This window comes from Zootoca vivipara, chromosome 10 (assembly GCF_965207765.1).
Source record: "Zootoca vivipara chromosome 10, rZooViv2.hap1.1, whole genome shotgun sequence".
In the NCBI taxonomy this organism is placed as follows: domain Eukaryota; kingdom Metazoa; phylum Chordata; class Lepidosauria; order Squamata; family Lacertidae; genus Zootoca; species Zootoca vivipara.
Window position 1 is genome coordinate 3,055,870 of NC_142593.1, and position 20,736 is coordinate 3,076,605.

General features: G+C 43.7%; 1 protein-coding gene across 1 annotated transcript in view; it reads left to right on the forward strand.

Annotated features, from left to right (window-relative positions):
- Positions 1–20,266, forward strand: part of RORB (RAR related orphan receptor B) — a 159,562-nt gene extending 139,296 nt beyond the window's left edge. Inside the window, exons 5-10 of the mRNA XM_035100238.3 lie at positions 6,470–6,591; positions 9,117–9,249; positions 11,158–11,265; positions 13,127–13,237; positions 17,493–17,605; positions 19,304–20,266. Coding sequence (XP_034956129.1) covers positions 6,470–6,591; positions 9,117–9,249; positions 11,158–11,265; positions 13,127–13,237; positions 17,493–17,605; positions 19,304–19,459 — 743 coding nt within the window. The 3' untranslated portion in view covers positions 19,460–20,266. The remainder of the gene's footprint in view (positions 1–6,469; positions 6,592–9,116; positions 9,250–11,157; positions 11,266–13,126; positions 13,238–17,492; positions 17,606–19,303) is intronic.
- Positions 20,267–20,736: the final 470 nt, after the last annotated feature.

Genomic DNA, 20,736 nt, shown 5'->3' on the forward strand with positions numbered 1-20,736 from the left:
GTCAGTCTAGGGAGGCTGCTAGTGGGGGCAGAGGGAGGGAAGATGGAGACACGGCTTGATCCTTTCCCCTCTGGTCATTTTCAGATGGAGAAAATTTTTAAGCCAATAATCAGTCTGGAGTCTAATAAGCCAGAAGTTGCTTAACCCTTTTCTCTCTGGTCCTTTTACAACTCATAAACACCCCCAACAATGTTTCTTCATCTTGATCCCCATTTTTTCACCATATCTTTAACCTCCAAGTAGGTGAAAGCACAGTTCGGAGTGATTGTGAGCTGAAAAATAACCAGCAGAGAGAAAAGGGTTTTGTAGCCTCTGTCCATTCACTCTTCTTCTGACCAATCTTAAAACCTGGGTGATTTTTTACTCTGAGGTAAAATAAGGATCTCCATGTAAAATGTAGTTTTACTGTATCTGTGTGATCATGCCCATTCCCCAACTGTGAATTAGTCTCCAAATTTCATGGTTTTAGGCAAATGACATTTAACACTCACAGAGAAAAGCAGTTTATTTCTTGGGCTTGTAGGAGGCAACCTATCTTTGGCAAAAAAAATCCTTCACACTTTTCAAGAGTTATAGAGATGAAGTTGAGAAGTATGAGCAGCTGGTACTTCACAAAGCCAATAAGATTTAAGAAATGAAAATTTAAAAAAAGAAGGGCTGTAGCATGAAATGTAAATCCAGTATATAATAAATTGATGCTTTCTTACTGAAGTAAATAACTATAATTTTAACAGCATCTTAAGATCTAACTGATAATGCTCCTTTTCTGTACATGTCCATGATGCTGATATTTTATTTAAGCCTTCAGTGAAACTCACACCTTAGCTATAAGTAACCTTTGAAGATACTCTTCTGCGGAAAAGTCTGCTGTAGTCTAAAAATAAGGGACTATGGTGTCAGGAAGAGAATCTACTGAAATCAGAAACAGAAAAGGTCAGTTGCTATTTTGAAAGCTGTGTACTATATAACTCCAGTTTTGACATGAGCACTCTAAGCCACACGCTGTCATTTTGCTGCATCATTGCATTATACAATCCCTACGGAACTCAAAGCAGGTGGAGGATCACTTTTCAATCATCTAGGAGTCACTTCTATGGCACAGATTGTAACACTGGAAGAATGTATACCACATCTACCTGCAATTCAAATAGCAATCCAGCAACCTAAGTCTGAAGCATGTTGAGCCGAGAACAATTGAAATAGCTTCCATTTATACCTGGTGTGGTCACGATATGCAGAACTGTCAATATGTACTTCCACATCATGTGTGAACTGACCATCCTGTCACTGACTTAGGACATTTCCACACAACGCAGAAGCACTTGTGGACTCTGTACATTAGTGCAGCAACTAAAGTAAGGCATCACTCTGCCCCATTTTAAGCATTGCCTATATAGCATGTAGAGAGTCCAGACTTATGAGTAGATACAGGTATACTATAAATCCTTGGCAATTTATATTTCACGGGTATGATTTTGGATAAAAATTGAAATGCAAGAATTGGTCCTGGGCTAAGCTATGAAAAATGTGAAGCCAGGTCACTTTTTACTGAATGCCACAAAGGAGAGTCATAAATTGTTTCTCTGCTGAATATAATGTAAAATCCCTTCCTTCCCCAAATGGCAACATAGGCTGGATCTACACTGACCTATTTAATGTTATTAGAACCATATTAGATATATTGTTCTAAAATGTCACTTGTAAAATAAAACATTTATTACCTTTGTTTTTTTCTCCAAAATGCTGTCTCCCTACTGCTGGTTGCTCTGCACCACCCTCTGGTGTCACATTTCAATAGCACATTATGAATGTTAAAAGTAAGACGTTATGTGTCCATATATGTTATCCAAACAATTCCTTAACCCTTCCTGAACATTAAAAACTTTAAGTGTAGATCTGTCCATAATTTCTGATGTTAGCACTGTGACCCATGAGATGAAATTAATGCAAAATGAAACAACTAGTGTACAAGAGCAATAGAATAAAAATTGAGAGGATTGTGGTAGGAGGAGGAGAGAAATAAGGACAGAGACATACTGGTTAAGTATGATCACACATGAAAAATGCAGAATACTGGAGATGCCTGACATTCTGCTTGATGAAGAGATAGGTGTTTCCGTACTTAACCGGGATGAGCTTGCCCCACCAAACCCTGTCTTTGGGGCTCACTGGGGCAGGGAGTGCCCCATCAAGAGGCAGTGGACTGGGTGATCTTTAAGATCCCTCCCCACACTCCTTGTCCACTTTGTCTCTGCAGCACTGGAAGAGAAGTTTCCTTTTTTCCTTTCTCAGCATTTCTATTTCTCCTCACTAGCTCTTCTCCAAGGAGGAAAGGGAAATTAATAATTTGATAGTGAAGAAAATAATTTGAGTGTCACCTGCTGTAAGGTAAAAGGTAAAGGGACCCCTGACCATTAGGTCCAGTCATAACCGACTCTGGGGTTGCGCGCTCATCTCGCATTATTGGTCGAGGGAGCCGGCGTATAGCTTCCAGGTCATGTGGCCAGCATGACAAAGCCGCTTCTGGCGAACCAGAGCAGCACATGGAAACGCCGTTTACCTTCCCGCTGTAGCGGTTCCTATTTATCTACTTGCATTTTGACGTGCTTTCGAACTGCTAGGTTGGCAGGAGCTGGGGCCAAGCAACGGGAGCTCACCCCGTCACAGGGATTCGAACCGCTGACCTCCTGATCGGCAAGCCCTAGGCTCAGTGGTTTAGCCCACAGCGCCACCTGGGTCCCCGTTACCTGCTGTAGTTCTACATAAAGAAAGTAATTCTAACCAGTGAACAAGAAGTTTTGTGGTGAGTCTGCTCCAATGGCCAACATAACGTGGGGATTCTGAATAGCGGGAAATATGGATCATGGAGACTTTATTGGTTGAGGCACCAGGCCTCTTGACATGATAGAAAGATGCATTTATTCTGAAGTGTCTGGGTAAAAACAGATCTCTGCTCCTCTTACCCGCCCAGCCACTTTAACTGGCATGTGTTCTGTTGTTGGCTAGTCTATGAAAAAGCTCACATTAATTTGGACTCTTCATCTCTAGCTTTTTTTGTGGCTTTTTCAAAAGACCTTTCAGCCCACTGTCTTCTATTCTAAGACTAATCCCCTTCTCTCTTTCATCAATGCCAACTAAGCAAGCAAGCAGCCTCCGATGCTTATGTAACTCTAATCAGCCCACAGAATGAGCTGTCAGACTCGGGTCCCCTGAGTCCAAACACAGCCTTTCTGTGATACATTCCAGCTCCGCTGGCCTGCGGCACAAGAATCTCAAGTCTGCCTTTGCACCTGGCTTGTTTTCAGATGCCAGCACACAGAGCCTTCCTGGCAGCGGCTGCTTCTGCTGCCCACCCTAAGGCTTTGCACACCTAGATGGAGGAACAATGGGCACATGTACAGAAAGCTATGATGTGGAGCGGCAGAGGGCTTTAGCCTCAAATGTCAAATTCATAGGAAAAGCTGCGGAACCAACTTCTTTCAAGTTAACTAACATTAATGAGACAAAATAGTTTAAGAGGAGCAGTGCTCCCAAGGTGTAAATATTAGCTATGCCGATCAATAATAGTGCAAGGTGGTTGTTAAGTGGTTTTGGCTACTTTGTGGAAGTTGCTTGGAATTCTCTGCATGATTTCTGTTATTGCTTGAAAAGCTGTTTGTATGCAGTGGCTCAATGGCCAGGATTTTAGAGGTTCGATAGGAATTTCAACATCTTGCCCTGTTACTAAAAATTGAGATTTTTTTATTATTTAAAAAATGCTGTCAGTGCAGATCCATTTGAGATTGGTTGCATGTGGAGCGAGGAGTGCATATGCACACTGTGAATGTGAATCTGTGCCTACATTGCTGCCATATGGAAATCTGTCCTTTTACAAGAAGCATGTGAAGTGACTGGGATCACTTAGCAGGGTGCATTGGGTGAAACTAGAATGGTACTTGGTCTCATAGTGACCACAGATCCTAATATATATATCTATACTTTACAGTCTTTATGGGACACAAACCTGCCTATACAGGGGGCGGCCCAGGTGTCCTCAGTGGCACTGAGTGTCTTTTGCCTGCCTCTACAAGGGTCACCTCATCACAGTGATCCATGCTCTGGGGACCTCCCAGCTGGATTTCTGTACTGTCTTGTATGTGATGTTGTCCTTGAAGATGACTTGAAGTAGAACTTGGCTTACAAAATTCTGGCTGGTTTAGCCAAGTAGATTTGGATTACACAATTCATTGGAAGAACTGCATTGTCTGCCTGTTTACCTCAAAGCCAAATCCAGGAGGTGGCACCTACTTTTGAAGTCAGAAATGACTTGGGACCCAAATACCTAATGGAACAACTCTTCCCATAACAGGCTGCCCGTATCTTAAAAGTCTTCATTTGAGGTTGTTCTCTGAGTGTTAGTGGAAGTTGTTGTTGTTGTTTAGTCGTTTAGTCGTGTCCGACTCTTCGTGACCCCATGGACCAGAGCACGCCAGGCACTCCTGTCTTCCACTGCCTCCTGCAGTTTGGTCAGACTCATGTTGGTAGCTTCGAGAACACTGTCCAGCCATCTCGTCCTCTGTCGTCCCCTTCTCCTTGTGCCCTCAATCTTTCCCAACATCAGGGTCTTTTCCAGGGAGTCTTCTCTTCTCATGATGTGGCCAAAGTATTGGAGCCTCAGCTTCACGATCTGTCCTTCCAGTGAGCACTCAGGGCTGATTTCCTTCAGAATTGATAGGTTTGATCTTCTTGCAGTCCATGGGACTCTCAAGAGTCTCCTCCAGCACCATAATTCAAAAGCATCAATTCTTCGGCGATCAGTTAGTGGAAGTATGTTATTCAAATTGATCTTTGGTGCCATAATTAAAATATTTTCAGTGCTAAACCAAGACACCATTTATGTGTCATGGAATTTTTAATGTTTACTCTGCTTCATTGTGCCTTATAGTTTTTTGCTGCTTCTCCATACACATGTTGTACTTTGTATTAATTTTTATTTATTTCTGTTTTATACTGCTATGCATATTTGGATCATGAATATTTTAAATCAATGGATTAATTAAATAATGCATACTGCCAGATCCATGAGCTGAGCAGCTTCCTCTGCTCAAAATGGCAAAATTAGTGCCATTTTGAGCAGAGAAGCAGCTCAGCTCAGCTCAGCTCATATTGAGTGTCCTTGTTGTGTCTTACTGGCTTTTTCAGCAGTTGTGCAATATGTGAGAATTTAGCTATTGTTCTATATTGCAGAATGTCTCATTCCCTGTTTTCCAGGGCTCCTGCAGACAACCTATATATTGAGCATTCACCCTGTTTTGCTTGTAGAAGTTAGATTATATCCATTTTTTTATTGAGCATTCATTTTTATTGATTTGTAAGGAGGTTATCTGACAAGGAGCAAGCTTCCTGAATTTATCCTGATTTCCTTTTGGGGTGTTTATAAACCATTCAATCATTCCACCCTTTTCAAAAATGCATTTCCCCATTACTTTCCTGACCACAAAAGAGTCTGTTACTTTTTTTAAAGTAGATTTGCTGCATGGTGGGGATAAAGCAGTTTCGTCCTCTTTAATTGCACAAGTCTACATTTCCCAATATGTGCTTGAATCTCTTCCACTTCAATTTTGCAGCACTTGCATTCCACATGTACTTACTGTTAGTTGCTGTTTTGCCGTCACCTTATGGCCACAAGAGTGATGTTCAAGCAAGATGTACAACCAAAGATTTGTGTTTGTTGTTGGCTGATTATCAGGTTATGTGATTTGACCCTTGCAAAGACAAATTAATAGAAAGTCCAAGTAATAAATTGCTGCTTCTACATTACTCTGAATTGTTTCTTCAATATTCCCCTAAATGCGATCCTGGCAGTGGAGTACAGTACCACTAAATAAGAGTGCCCAGTGTGTTGTAGCAATGGGGAAAGTGTTCTTGAGTCTATTGTTCAGTGGCCAGCTCATCATGTGGTCACTGCAGTAAAAGAGTGGCTGTTGTTATCCTCATTTCTACTATTATCCTAGTATTACTAGATAACATTATTATTTAATTCTGTCCTGCCTTCTTAACAAAAGAAAACATGATTAGTAAAGGTAAAGGGATCCCTAACCATTAGGTCCAGTCACGAATGACTCTGGGGTCGCTTTACTGGCTGAGGGAGCTGGCGTACAGCTTCCAGGTCATATGGCCAGCATGACTAAGCCGCTTCTGGCGAACTAGAGCAGTACACGAAAACGCTGTTTACCTTCACGCAGGAGCGGTACCTATTTATCTACTTGCACTTTGAGGTGCTTTCAAACTGCTAGGTTGGCAAGAACAGGGACCGAGCAATGGGAGCTCACTCCGTCGCAGGGATTCGAATCACCAACCTTCTGATCGGCAAGCCCTAGGCTCTGTGGTTTAACCCACAATGTCACCTGTGTGCAATGTAAAACAAAGTATATTTAAAATTTTAATGATTGTGAAACAGAGTTTCTTCCTTTTTGTTCCTCTTTCTTAGACCGAATTGCACAGAATATCATTAAGTCCCATTTGGAGACATGTCAGTACACAATAGAGGAACTACACCAGCTGGCCTGGCAAACCCACACATATGAAGAAGTCAAAGAATACCAGAGCAAGGTACCAAAAACACAACTCACTGCATTAGGCTTCTATATTCTTGTCAAATGGGCAGCGTATAAATTATTATTATTGTTGTTATTACTCTTTCCAATCACTGTTGTTCTGTGCATTATTTCTACTAATTAATTGCTGGATAACACAGTTGAGGACAGTACTTTTGAAAAATGACATTTTAAAACAGGAGCAACGTCTTAGGGAGGAATTCAGTGGAGCACTATGGTGAACACCAGCACACACATCCAATAAACAAATAAAACAACAGACCCTCCAAGTGTCCATATTTTCCAGGAACAGCCCCAGATTTACAGAAGTCATCCCGATTTCTGACTTGATACTGGAATGTCCCACTTTTCCTTAGGACATCCTATTTTCACTGGAGAAATGTTGGGGGGTATGGCGTTTATGTGACACACCCCCTTCCTCAAACCAATGAGATGCAACCTTTAGAAGACATCTGAAGGCGGCCCTGGATAGGGAAGTTTTTTAATGATAATGTTTTATTATGTTTTTATATAAGTTGGAGGCTGCCCAGAGTGGCCAGGGCAACCCAGTCTGATGGGTGGGGTATAAATAATAAATTCTTCTTCTTGTTGTTGTTGTTGAATAAGACATCCCTTACCCAGGGTACCTTTTCTTTTTAGAATAAAATTTTAGCAGCCAGCTGGAAGGCTGGCTCAATGGATCCCAAGGGGTGAGTCTGAGGACTCCAGAGCACCGACAAGCACTGCATTAGGAAGCCAGTCATAAACAGACACTGGAGCAAAAGGATGCTCAGTGTGTTAGAACACGCCTTGCTCAAGCAGGTTACATTAGCCCAGGGCCGTCTCAAGCCGGTCGGGCGCCCTGGCGCAGAGATTGCTCCGGTGCCCCCGCCCTGGTGGGCGGGCACAGCGCACAGCACAGCTTACGCACGGCTTTGCCATGCAGCACCCTCCTGCCAGCCCCGCGCCCTGGCGCCCCGCGCCACTGAGACTACCCCTAGAGCCGGGCCTGCATCAGCCACTCTTGGGGCCTTGATCCTTGTCCTCTTCAGCTCTGCAAGGGAACATGGCAGAAAAGACATGGGGACTGAGTCCCATTGGTGGATTCGTGTTGTTCCCTAAAATTAGCAGTTCCCACATGTTTTTTGTGGGCCTTTTTATGAGATGTTGGTGTGGATCCTCCTCCAGTCAGATAAGAAAACATACAGGAGATTGATGGACTCAGATGTCCCTCTCTCTGCTGGTGGAAGCTCAGAGACTTACTGGGCAGAAAAGTCTGAATAAACTGAATAAATGGGAAGGAAAAAGCACATTCTCCAGATGAGACATGCACCTCTCTACCTTAGAGCAGGGGTAGGAAAAGAGACCTGCTTTGACGGGTGTGTTTACATTGGGTGAAGCATTTTCATTTGCTCCCAGTTGTTCCTTGGCAGGTGAGGCTTTCTGTCAGTGCCAATGAGCTGAACAGCACTGACATGACACTGCTTTGGGCAGGGAATGCTTGCACTATGGAGTTCCTGATTGAGAAGTCCATCGTGGAGCTAATCCCATTGGGATTTACTTGTCAGCCCCCGTCAGGTAACTGGCACTCATAGCATGTCTGGCTTGCTAAGTTACAATCAAGAGCAGCCACATCTTTAGCTGCCCCACACCTGATTTTACATATGACAACATGTGTGGGGCAGGTGGTGTGATTTGGGGAAAATTAGGACCCATGCCAGGTATAATCTGTTTCATGGCCTGGAAGTTCTCCACTGCTGCATCAGAGCCTAATCATTAGATAAACCCCACTTCTGGACCAGTGAGCTATGCATCTACTCATGGAGCAACTCTCCTTGCATTACTAGAAACTATGCTTTGTAATGATTCCGGATCAATTACCATAGAGTTCAAGGAACATGCGGGATCTGATCAATTTATTATATTTGCCCCATCCTCAGAGGAGGTCAATTCAGCAGTGAGTACACCCTGAAATTTTCACCCTGGACTTACATGAATGTTTTTGTGTTTAACACCACAAAACAGTCCTATTAAATAGACTTATTTTTTCTTGCTATTTTAATTTATGCACTTAGTAATTCCTTTGGCAATCACTTGTAGCCGAGTAAGATTGTCTTCCATAAACACGGTTTTAACAATGAGTCCGTAAGTGACTGTGGAGGCCAATTCTGGATCCGCACGTCCTTCCCCGGTGGCGACATTGGTTTCTGGGTGGGAGTTGATCACGGTGTCATAGTAGGTTAAAGTGTCTGCACAATGGGTGGTATTCAACTAAGTTTTTTTCTGAGAAGACCTATTAAAATTAATAAACCTAACTTAAGTCATGTCATACATTTCAATGGGTCTACTAGAAGTAAAGCTTACTTGAATACCACCTATTGCTTCAGTAACCAGAGGATCTGCACCTATCACATGAGTAATTGTCAACAATATATTATTGATCATGTGGCTGAATAGCATACATTCATTTAATGTCTGAAGGATCAACTTGCTTTATGATTACTCTCTGCTCTCCTTTTGCACGCACATTTCTTCTGGAAGTCAAGAGAAGCATTATGGCAGCAATGTGCAATCCAGATCACACATGCCATTCAGTACGTGGTGGAATTTGCAAAGCGGATAACAGGCTTCATGGAGCTCTGTCAAAATGATCAAATTCTACTTCTCAAATCAGGTGAGTAAACAGGGGTGGTGTCAGTGTTTCCATTAACTTTCGTGACCAGGGGCCCTCCAGGTGTTTTAAACAACAACAAATGGCTGGGGCTCATGGGAGTTGTAGCTCAACTTCTGGAGGGCATCAGGTTGGGGGGAGACCGGTCTACAGTTAATTTACTAACAAGCAGCATTTGAGGCTCAGAATTACCAAAGCTTACAGAACCATTGATAAATCAGCTTCAGGATTCAAACAGGGTATCAGATGGGACATCATGCTGTGTCACTGAAAAAGTATTTGTGGGAGTGTTAAACAAAGCAGGTTCTCCCCTTAAGGAGAGCATGGATTGCGGAAGGGTTAATAAGACATTCCCTGGTCAGTAGGGGCGGGTCAGTATGGATGGCCACTGAGGGTCTGTTGCTGGGGAGAATGTTATGTTGCTAATTTTGATTGACAGCCACAGCCTATATATGGGTGCAAGCAGGTTGCGCTTTCGCTTTTGGGTGCTTGCAACGGATCTCCCGCCCACCCTCCCTATATTTAGGGGGTTTTGCTGCGCTTGACGTTACTGTGCCTGTCATGGGGTCATCCGTATTGCTGCGGGGGCCTAGTAGGAATTTTGCCATCTGGCTGATTGGCTGGTGCCAGGTGGTTTTTGCCTACTACATAGCAAAGTGTCACAACTTGTAAGGTTGGCGGTTAGGCATTGGTTTGAATTGGATGGTGGAGGGGTAAGGATTTGGCTGGGCCTGCCCCTCAAAATTGCTGCTGCCTTTAGGGGTATTCCATTAAAGAAATCCTGGGGCTCCACATGTTTGTCCGTACCCCCACTAGGGGGTAGGACCGCGCATGAGCCTCGGGGAGCATCTGGGGGAGAGGTCATAGGGCGTGGTGCCCTGCCCCAGCCTCTCTCAGAGGGTGCTTACCTATCCTGACTTCCCCAGTACGCTAGGGGAGTCAGATCTGTCCCAGGCGGGGGGCGGATGGCATGGGAACCAATGCCTAAGCCATCACTCACATTCAGTTGTATTTAAATAAAGTTGTGGCCAAAATTAATGCCAAAAACCAAAACTGAAGTGTGAATTATTTGGTGGGAAGTCTTGGTACCTCAGCACGCAATGCCTAAAATTTGACTGTGACCTAAATGTACAGAGGATATCCCGTTGTACTCCCTTCCACCTGAATAGAAGTGAGAGTTTTAAAATGCTCGTATCCTTTGAACTCATTGGCACTTACTTCTGAAAATACATGGATAGGGTTGCCCTGCAAATAATGTTGAGCTGGAAAAAGGACAAGAAAGACTGATAAAATCACCTTCACAACAGAAGTGCATTATCATCATTTCAGCCAAACAGCTATCGTGTAATGCTATATATTTTTCCTTCCAATGCCTATCATAAATCAATCAATCAATCTGACAAAAGTGTTTAGAGAACACAGTATTTTACATACATTTTGTTGGTTTAAAATTATATTCAATTGTTATATTCAATTGTTCTTTTTTCTCTTAATGAGATGGAGGAGGGGTGGGATTTTTGGAGCAAAGCATGCTGGACTGTTTTTTACTTTTGCATGACAACCTCAACTTCAAAAGTAGAAAAAGCAAGGGCTTGGTGGTCCACAATACATTCTCACAATTGAGTAGTCCAATACTGTTTCCATGCATATTCAACCAGCACTGTTATAATTAAATTAGAGTAATTCTGTGACTTCTCCCTTCTGTGACAGGGAGAAGCAGCTCATTCGCTGCCTTTTTCACAGAATATTAATCCCACAATTGCTGCAGGCTGGGTTGCACTAGCCCTTGTATCTAGCTGTGGAGATCAGGAATAAGAATTGGTTTGTGAATACCTTCTGATTCCAGAAAATGGTTGAATGCAACTATCGCATCATGATATATCTGTACAGTAACGTTTGCTGTCTTTCCAGGCTGTTTGGAAGTGGTTTTAGTCAGAATGTGCCGTGCCTTCAATCCACTCAACAACACTGTTCTGTTTGAAGGAAAATACGGAGGGATGCAAATGTTCAAGGCTTTGGGTAGGGTGATTTCTATATTGTTTACCCAAGCCATAAAATTGTGGTGTGATCTGGGTATATAACGGTGGCACATGCGTCCATACATTATCAAATGAGTATCAACTCATCACCATTGGATATATTTGAAATCAAAAGAATCTGTTAGATTCCACTGTTATCCCCAGGCACTGCTTGTTTCCATATAAGTGAGGTCATAGGTTAAGAACACTCTCATTAATCTGAACCTCTGATTGTGTAATCATCATTTTAGATGCTTCTTCTCCAGCCCTTTGGGTAAATAGAAGTGGGAGAAACATTAAATCCATATTAAGATTTGGGAAAAGGGCAAAGGAGAAAGAATGTGAATCAGGGCTTGGATCCACTTAAGTTTTTTATTTACTGTATAAGGTATAAAAATGATGCTAACGCACACTGAAGGTGGAAAACCTAAACTGATTTTTACACTAAAGAGCAAGTACTCGCAGGGAAAGCTCAGGGCAAGAAAAAAATGTTTGGACACAGAGCTTTAAACTGGAAAGAGCGAGGCAAAGGTAAGTGTGGATAAGCCCTTAACTGCACCACCCTTTAATTATTATTATTAATAAATAATAATAATAATAATAATAATAATAATATTTTTACCCCATCCATCTGGTTGGGTTTTCCCCAGCCACTCTGGGTGGGTTACAGCACATATAAAACATAAGAAAATGTCAAACATTAAAAACTTCCTGATACATGGCTGCATTCAGCAGTCTTCTAAAAGTTGTGTAGTTCTTTATCTCCTTGACATCTGAAGAAATGGCGTTCATCTGAAAGGAGGGTGCCACTACCGAGAAGGCCCTCTGCCTGGTTCCCTGCAACTTCATTTATTGCAGTGAGGGAACCACCAGAAGGCCCTCGGAGGTGTCTGGGCTGAACAATGGGGGTGCTGATTCTCCCTCAGGTATACTGGGCCAATATGCTGCTGTCCCATTTGTACTGTTGTATTTCACTGCTTTATATCTTTTTGTGAGTCTCCTTTATATTACTATTGTATGGTAGAATCAAAATTAATGCACAAATATAAACGGTGAGAGTAATCAGAGTAAAATCATAATAATCATGAAGTGATCAAGAACAAAAGGTAAAGCTGATTCATGAAAAGGGAAGTGTACCTTAATAAGTGTGCCAAATAAATTTAAGCCACAATACAAGTCACGGGTCCATACATTAAACTCCGGTGGAGATGAGTTGGAATTATTTATTATCTCTGAACTTTGTCAGCAACTCTGGAGTCTTTTCTTCTTTTAAAGACTGGAGTAAAAGTGCTTTAAATGAGTAAATAAGCACATACAACTATATATTTGATTAGACCCTCATATCACACTTAGTTATTTGTTCTATTTTATGTTATGTTTCAATTGGGCTTGTGGGGGGAGTTCTCTTCTGACTACAGTGGAACCTCGATTTACGAATTTTCGGTTTACGAACAATCCTAACCCGGAAGTTAGTAAACCAAGGTGCCCGAGGCCTACTGAGCGTCCGATGCCTTCAGGGAGGCCGGGCCTTCGTTCCGATGCCTCCCAGAGGCTGGGGAGTGCTTCCGCGACCGGCCTCCACAAAGGCATTGGAGTGAAGGCCCGGAGAGAGAAGGAGGATGGGCCCGGAGGTCGGGCCCGGAGGAGCCGGCCCGGACTGGGCTGCCCACGCTGCGTTGCTGTTGCCGCCGCCGCTGCTTGCTCCTGCCGCCACCTGAGCACCCCTCACCTCACTCAGCTCTGAGTAGACAGTAAAATTTGTGTTAAATTGCTGCTTTAGGGGGTGTTTTTCATCGTTTAGAACGGAAAACTTTACATGTGAAGCAATATGATTTTATGTTGACTTTGTCTTCTACACACAGGTTCTGATGACCTCGTGAATGAAGCATTTGACTTTGCAAAGAATTTATGTTCCTTGCAGCTGACTGAGGAGGAAATTGCCTTGTTTTCATCTGCTGTTCTGATATCACCAGGTAGTTATCTTCAACTAATTATACTTTCCCACCTGCATCCCATAGAAACTTCACTATTTCCAGTTCTTTTCAGCCTATGCTGATAACTGTTGTTCTTCACATAAGTACGTACATTAAATTACTGAATGGGTTTGATCTGTCTTGTATTTTGCCTGTAATTCAATAAAAATTACAACTGAAGAGGTTAAGCATTGAAGCTGGAGTACATGATCCCTGAAGTTTACGGGAACAAACTTGGGTAAATATGTGCTAGAGCAGGAATGAGCAATGGTTGGCCAGATGGTGATGGATGATGTTATCACACCAAACTGTTGGCATGTTAGCTGGGAACTGACCACACTGTTCTACTGCATGGCTTGGACTTTACCATAGTGCATTATATCGCAGTGCTTCTGCATAGTGGGTAAGTTTATCCTGAGTCATGTGGCAAGTTTTTTAAAGTGCTTCACTGCAGCGCATAACCTGGTAACTAATCCTGTTTCACATGGCGGAGAACAGCAGCTGAACAACCAGTGTAGGTGGTTGCTTTTGTTGTTGTTGTTGTTGTTGTTGTTGTTGTTGTTGTTGTTGTTGTTGTTTGTTAGGTTACAACAATTAAAACACAATGTTGAAAACAACCTGAAATCACAGAAATGATGTGGTTCCTAAAAGATATACATCTCAGGTGCCAACAGCCAGCATAAAGAGCTACATCTGTTGGAGAAAGAGTTTTGGAAGAGATTTTTTACTCTCTCATAGCCACCAGGCGGGACCCAGGTGGCGCTGTGGTTAAAACCACTGAGCCTAGGGCTTGCTGATCAGAAGGTCAGCAGTTCGAATCCCTGTGACGGGGTGAGCTCCCGTTGCTTGGTCCCAGCTCCTGCCAACCTAGCAGTTCGAAAGCATGTCAAAATGCAAGTAGATAAATAGGAACCGCTACAGCGGGAAGGTAAACGGCGTTCCATGTGCTGCTCTGGTTTGCCAGAAGCGGCTTTGTCATGCTGGCCACATGACCTGGAAGCTATACGACGGCTCCCTCGGCCAATAATGCGAGATGAGCGCGCAACCCCAGAGTCGAACACGACTAGACCTAATGGTCAGGGGTCCCTTTACCTTTTTAGCCACCAGGCACATTAAAACTTGGTTAGATTTAAATCTAACCTCATCCACCTTTAAACAAACAATCTGCATGAAAATACTAGAATAAATCAGGCATTTAGTTTTCCAAATAATTGGAGAGGTTACTCGGAGTTTCAGGAGTTACAGCAAAAAAAGTCTCCACCCACAGGCAGAAAAGCAAAGAACAAAAAAGGATCCAAAAGACTTAAAAGGAAAGAACTTGGTTTCATCACAAAAGGATCGTGCAAGCTTTAGGAAAGCTGCAGGGTGTAAAATCTATTTTAGAGAGATTCATTCACCTGATTTTTCTTTGTCAGGGAGCCATTCCACATGACTCCTTTCTTCCAGGAAGACAGCAAAGACAGGAAAGGGGGATCAAAAGTTGCTGGGAGCCCACTAAACTCCACCCATTGGCAGCTTGAGCTCAGGGCCCAAGTTAACCCTTTCATGCATGCAAGTGTGAGTCAGTAACTATATATTGCAACAGCATCTTCAGTATTTGCCAAAAGATGCATAAAGAAGATGCCAGACGTATCTCTGTGGGGAGGGAGTCACACAACTGCCAGAGAGAATGCTGAGGACAAGAGAAATCTCTCTGCTGATCTTAACACCTGGGGGGGGGGCGGGCTGTAGGGAAGGAGGTGGCCTTTCAGGCAGTGGCAATTTGCACAGCTAAACCTGAAGGGTAGAATGGCCAGGCATGCCAAGCTGTAAAATAGGATTAGTGGAGAAGGAGAAGAATTGATGTTACAAGTTACAACTGCTGCTGTGTGCATGTTTGAATATAGAAGAGGTATGGCACATGGACTATATACCCGTATAACTCTGGATATCGTACAGGAAAGTTTCCATTGGACTTTAATTCAATTCAATTACTGAACTTACGGAAGTTTTCCTGGCAGTTATTTGATATTTCAAGGATAGAACCGAAGTATTATTTTGTTGCCCCTGTTACATGCAGCACTATCTTGATGGAATTCACCAACAAGATAAAAAGGGGGGGGGTGAAAATTTCAGGGAAGCAGCTAAACCAGGACTGCTCTGGCCACTGCCAAATATCTCCACATTATGAGAAAATTAGAGGCTCAGAACTACAGCAGAAAAGATGCCATTTCTAGTCCAAGAACCAGAAAGCACCAATCTTCAGTCAGAGCAGGAACTGGGAGAGGACATTCAGCATATTGGTTCAAACCACATTGCTTGCAATGGAAACAAACATTCTTGTTTTCAGTGGAATGCCCTTTAAAGTTATGTGGTTTCAAGTTTCACAAACTCTTGTCCCAATCATAGACTTACACAGTGGTCTGCTAGATCAGCGTTTCTCAACCGGTGTTCCGCAGCACACTACTGTGCCGCGAGACGCTGGCTGGTGTGCCGCGACGAGAAGGGCAATTTGCATTGTCACGTCGCTGACCCGCCGGAAAGGAAGCCGGCCGGGTCACGACGCGAGGCGAGTGCCTGCGTCGTGACCCGGCCGGCTTCCTTTCCGGCGGGCTATTGTTGGTTATTGGCGGCCGCCAGGCACGTGACAATGCAAATCGCCCTTCTCGTCGCCGCACGTCGCGGCAAAATTTAGAGTCGGCATCCAACCGGAGGCCAGAGAGGGTGCTGCCGCCGCCGCCTAAGTAGGAGGAGGCAGGCGGGGAAGGCTGCGCAGGGCTTCCCTTCGCCGGGCCAGAGCGGCGGCGGCTGCCTGGGGCGGCTGGGAGGGAGACGGCGGCAGCTGCGTGCCCGTGTCTGCCCGCCTGGGGTCTGTGCGTGCTGTCTAACGTGTCCCCACTCGCTCCGCAGGCTCTGCACCTGGTGGGTCCGCCTGGCTACCGCGCAGCAGTTCTTCAGTGGCATGCTTTACGTCTCCCCTCCAAACTAAACTAAATATAGGGCGGCACAGAGTTGGTGTGCCGCGGGATTTTTTTTCATAGAACAAGTGTGCCGTGGCCCAAAAAAGGTTGAGAAACACTGTGCTAGATTTTGTGGCAGGATTCCAAAACTTCTATTTCCCCCAGAACCTGGCTAGTACAGCTGTGATATGTGAGTGGCTTGCAGGGGCTGAGAAAGCCATAGGGCAAGGTTAGAGAGGGATGCATTGCTGCCTGCACCTAAAGTGAAAGCTAATATCAGATACTAAAAACTTAGCTCTTTTGATATAGGGAGCTAAAATATTACACTTCCTCCTCATGGTGGGGTTACAATGGCCACTTACCCTATTCTGGGTGGAAGGCAGTTGTGGCCTGTCGTGGGAGCCAGGACTCGTGGGCATTGCAGGATGGCATTGCCCACCAAATCCTGGGCACCTGAGGGAGCAGGGCCTCACTTGCGGGCTGGGAAGCAGATGCTTCTTCTCCAGTCCACCAGGGATGCTTGAAAGCCGACTGAGCTTGGCACCTTCATCACAGCTGGCAGAAGACCAAACCCTCCCTCCCTCCTTGTCTTGGTTTTGTAATTTGTCTTGTTTAACCTTATTTTGCATTCTAAGTCACTTGTTTTTAACTAGTCCTTGTTTTACCATATTTTCATTGTAGTTGCTTCTTTTAATCATGTTTACCTCCTTGTAATAATACCTGACCTTGCTCTGGTTGCTAATGGTTGCCATATTCGGAGCCAGGAAGAAATTTGCATGCAAACAGGCAAGGTTTTGCCTTCCCCGTAGCAAAATGAGCCACTTTCCCCATAGCAACTTTGGGCAGGTAAGGCATTGGGTTATCAAGGTCCCAGTTGAATTGGTGCACCACCCTGACTGAAGAGCAAGGTACCCTGTTAGAGGGGCCTCGGTGGAAGTCTCTATCCAGAAGCCAAGTGTGGGGCAAGTGGGAATGGCCACCTTGGTAGTCTGGTGTCTTGGGGATGCCATAAACCTTTGCATTACTGTCAAAGTTTCAGTCCTCTAGCAGGAGGCTGGAATGGATATACACCCAATGCATGAGCAAAGGTCCACCTGCATCTGGAGTCAATAAAGTTGTGTCCATTTCTAATTCAGATTGTAGTCTGGTTGAGTTTGTTCCTTTATGCCTTTAGCTATAGCTTCTGCACAGGGAGGGGTGGCTCTGCAACTGGGACCACAACACTATTAACAACTATTGCAACAAGTCATCTTTCCATCTTTCTGGCTTTAGTTTATTATGCCTTCATTTGAATTTATTTTATTTCTTTTGGCCAGATCGGGCTTGGCTGTTGGAACCAAGGAAAGTCCAGAAGCTTCAGGAAAAGATTTATTTTGCACTTCAACATGTGATCCAGAAGAATCATCTTGATGATGAGACTTTGGCAAAGGTAGCTCTTCAGTACACAAACTGACACTCCTACGTAAAAAGTGTACAGTTAATTAATATTGATTTTAATTCCCCCTTTTTCTGATTGGCTATTAGTGATTCCAGTGTTCCTGCCCGCAAAGGCTTTCTTGTTTGAATCAAATAGTTCTTCAGTCTCCTACCCAGGAATTTTCCTAGTCCATGTGATCTTCAAACATTGCTATGGCTTCTATTCCACACACATGCTAGAAGCTAGCCCACTGCTGCCTCCAGTGTGTAAAGGGATTTGCATGTAGAGCAATAGGTGTGCGCTTGGGGCTGTGTTGATGGAGTCTCCCTGCCCTACAGTTTCCCCCACCCATAAGGGAGGGAAGGATGCATGCCCAGCTAGAATGCATGCCCTTTGACTCCAGCTGATCTGCTGGTCTTAGCCACCAATTTAAAACATCAGTCAAGATACATTATAAAAACTCAAAGAAAAATAATTCAGTTTCAATCCCCATGCTCTGATAATTTGTATTACAATTAATTTAAAAAAACAAGACTTATTAGGCTCTAATTAAATTTTACAGCAGAGACCTGTCCCCCCGCCTTCAAGATGAATTGTTGTATTCTGCTCTTAGTTTTATTTTATGAATTTGAATGCAGTTATCACTTTAATTGGAATTGTTTTATAACGTTTCATGCTTATTATTATTATTATTAGCTGCTTTGGGATTATTTGATAAAGAAAAGTAACCTCATAAACATAGAAGCAGCTGGGCTGATTTGGATAAGATCTTTGGTATGGCAAAGGGAATTCCAACTCTTCCCCTCCATCAGGAGCAGCCAGCCTGGCGAGGCCGCAGTGCCCCAGAGCTGCTCTCCCAACTGGGGAAGCCAAGCCAATGCTTCCACTACTGAGCATGTGCAGTGTTCCTGACCTTGCCACCCAACTCCTTGCCGCACCCCATATCATTTGATGAGCACCAGCAACACTAGTGTCCGTAGGGCAGTTGCCAGCCACCCCGGCCACAAACATGAACACCCCCCCCCAGGGGCTTCTGCTTCCTGTATATTATGGTCCAAGTCCAAGTCTTTCCCATGGAGCTGCTATTAGCCATGGAAAGGAAAATCTACAGGCATAGAATGTGTGCCTACATATATTTCCCTCCGTTGCTCATAGTCTGCTGCTGTGCCTCAAGGGCACTCATAGGAATGTCACAACACAAGAAAGAGGAAATCAGAAAGCAAAATCCACACATTAAAAACACCAGTATAAATAAAACTAAAAAGCAGTCATATACAGCTACTGGATAAAAACATCAGCAGTAAAGTTTTAAACATTACAAATCTGTCAAATGAAAAGTGCTCTCTGTAAAAACTGCCAGAGATGGAGCCTATTGGCTCCACATGGAGAATATTCCACAGCTGTAGTGCCACCACTGAAAAGGCCTTAACACTTGTCCTTACATTCCTAGTGGCCTAACACATAAAACAAGCCCTCTGAAGTTGTTCTTAAGACCAAGGTAATCTATACGGCAGGTGGTGCTCCTTCAGGTAGCCAGAAAATAGCAGCTCCAGGATGTGGAACCCCACCTCCCACTCAGAAGCCCCAACCCAAATCACATGCACACACCTCTCTGTGTGGAAAGCCAATCAGTTTAGAAATCAGGATTTCATGAGACAATTTCTTTAAGAATAAACTTTCTCTCAATTTGCTTCTTTGTCTGTCTTATAGTTAGTAGCCAAGATACCAACTATCACTGCACTTTGCAACTTGCACGGAGAAAAACTGCAGGTATTTAAACAATCTCATCCCGATATAGTGAATACACTGTTTCCTCCGTTATACAAGGAACTGTTCAATCCAGACTCTGCCACGGGCTGCAAGTGAAGGCAAAGCTAGAATATTTCATGGAATGCATCACTCTTCAGACAAAAGAATTGTTTTCATGGAGACTTTCTTAAATATGTCACTACTGCAACACTAGGAATGTCCTGCACTTAATAGAATTATTTTTCACCGCTACAGTTTGAAGAATGTAAATATGCACCTCTGAGTGGGGCCTGTTTTTCTTTCTCTTCTTTTTCCCTTTATGTTAATTTTTTCCTTCTTTTTATTTTGTTTTGTTTATTTTTAACTTACCAGAAATTTGCAAATATAGAACACTGGGTGTTTATTTTTGATTTTATTTTATTGGGGACTTTCTTTTTGGGAGACAAACTGTTTATAGAAGTTTATTGTAGATATAAATGAAAACAGAGGAGTACTTTGCGGTATTACTCTTGCTGTTTATTGTTCAAATATAATTTAAGAAATTTCCACTAAACTAGGCTTACCTATTCTATGTTTTTAGCTAGTTAAATGCATGTGGCAATATGTGGCTGTCTTGGAAATAGGTGTGTGTGTGTGTAGGTGTGTATGTATATATATATATATGGGCATGAGCCTTCCCTGCCTGGATGCCGTGTGGATTCATAAAGGATAACTCAGGGGGCTTAAAAGAGCTCTGTTTCAACCCTCTCCTCAGCCAGTGTGCCTGGCCATGTGCATGCAGCATTCTAGAGGAATCTGGGCAATGGGTGGTCTCTACATGCCTCCCATACCATAGCTGCCAAGTCTCCCCTTTTCCCCGGGAAATCCCCGTTTTTCCAGCTGTTCCTAGCTGGAAAAAACGGAGTTTTTGGTTTTTCCCGGTTTATTCTGGTGCAGCAGCCATTTTGGAACTGGGCGGAGCATGCTCAGAAGCGACTTTTGATGCTGCTCTGCCCAGTTCCAAAATGGCTGCAGTGCGACTTCTGGCGCAGCGGCCATTTTGGAACTGGGCAAAGCAGCATCAAAAGTCACTTCTGAGCATGCTCCGCCCAGTTCCAAAATGGCTGCAGCGCTACTTCCGGTCTGCTATTTCCGGCCCGGTCCCTTATTTCTCTGACAGCAACTTGGCAGGTATGCTCCCATACCCCCATCTGAGCTTACAAGAATGAGCTTTAGGGACTTCCCATTCTCTGTAAATTTCCATTATGCTATGCACAAACTGAGAGGAATTAGTGAAAACAGGGCTCCCTTATGCCCTTTGGGGATCTTTTAACCCATGGGCAAGGATCATGTCCTGTGTGTATACATACATGGATAGTATATACCAGGGATGGATGGCTTTGACATTCTGTATC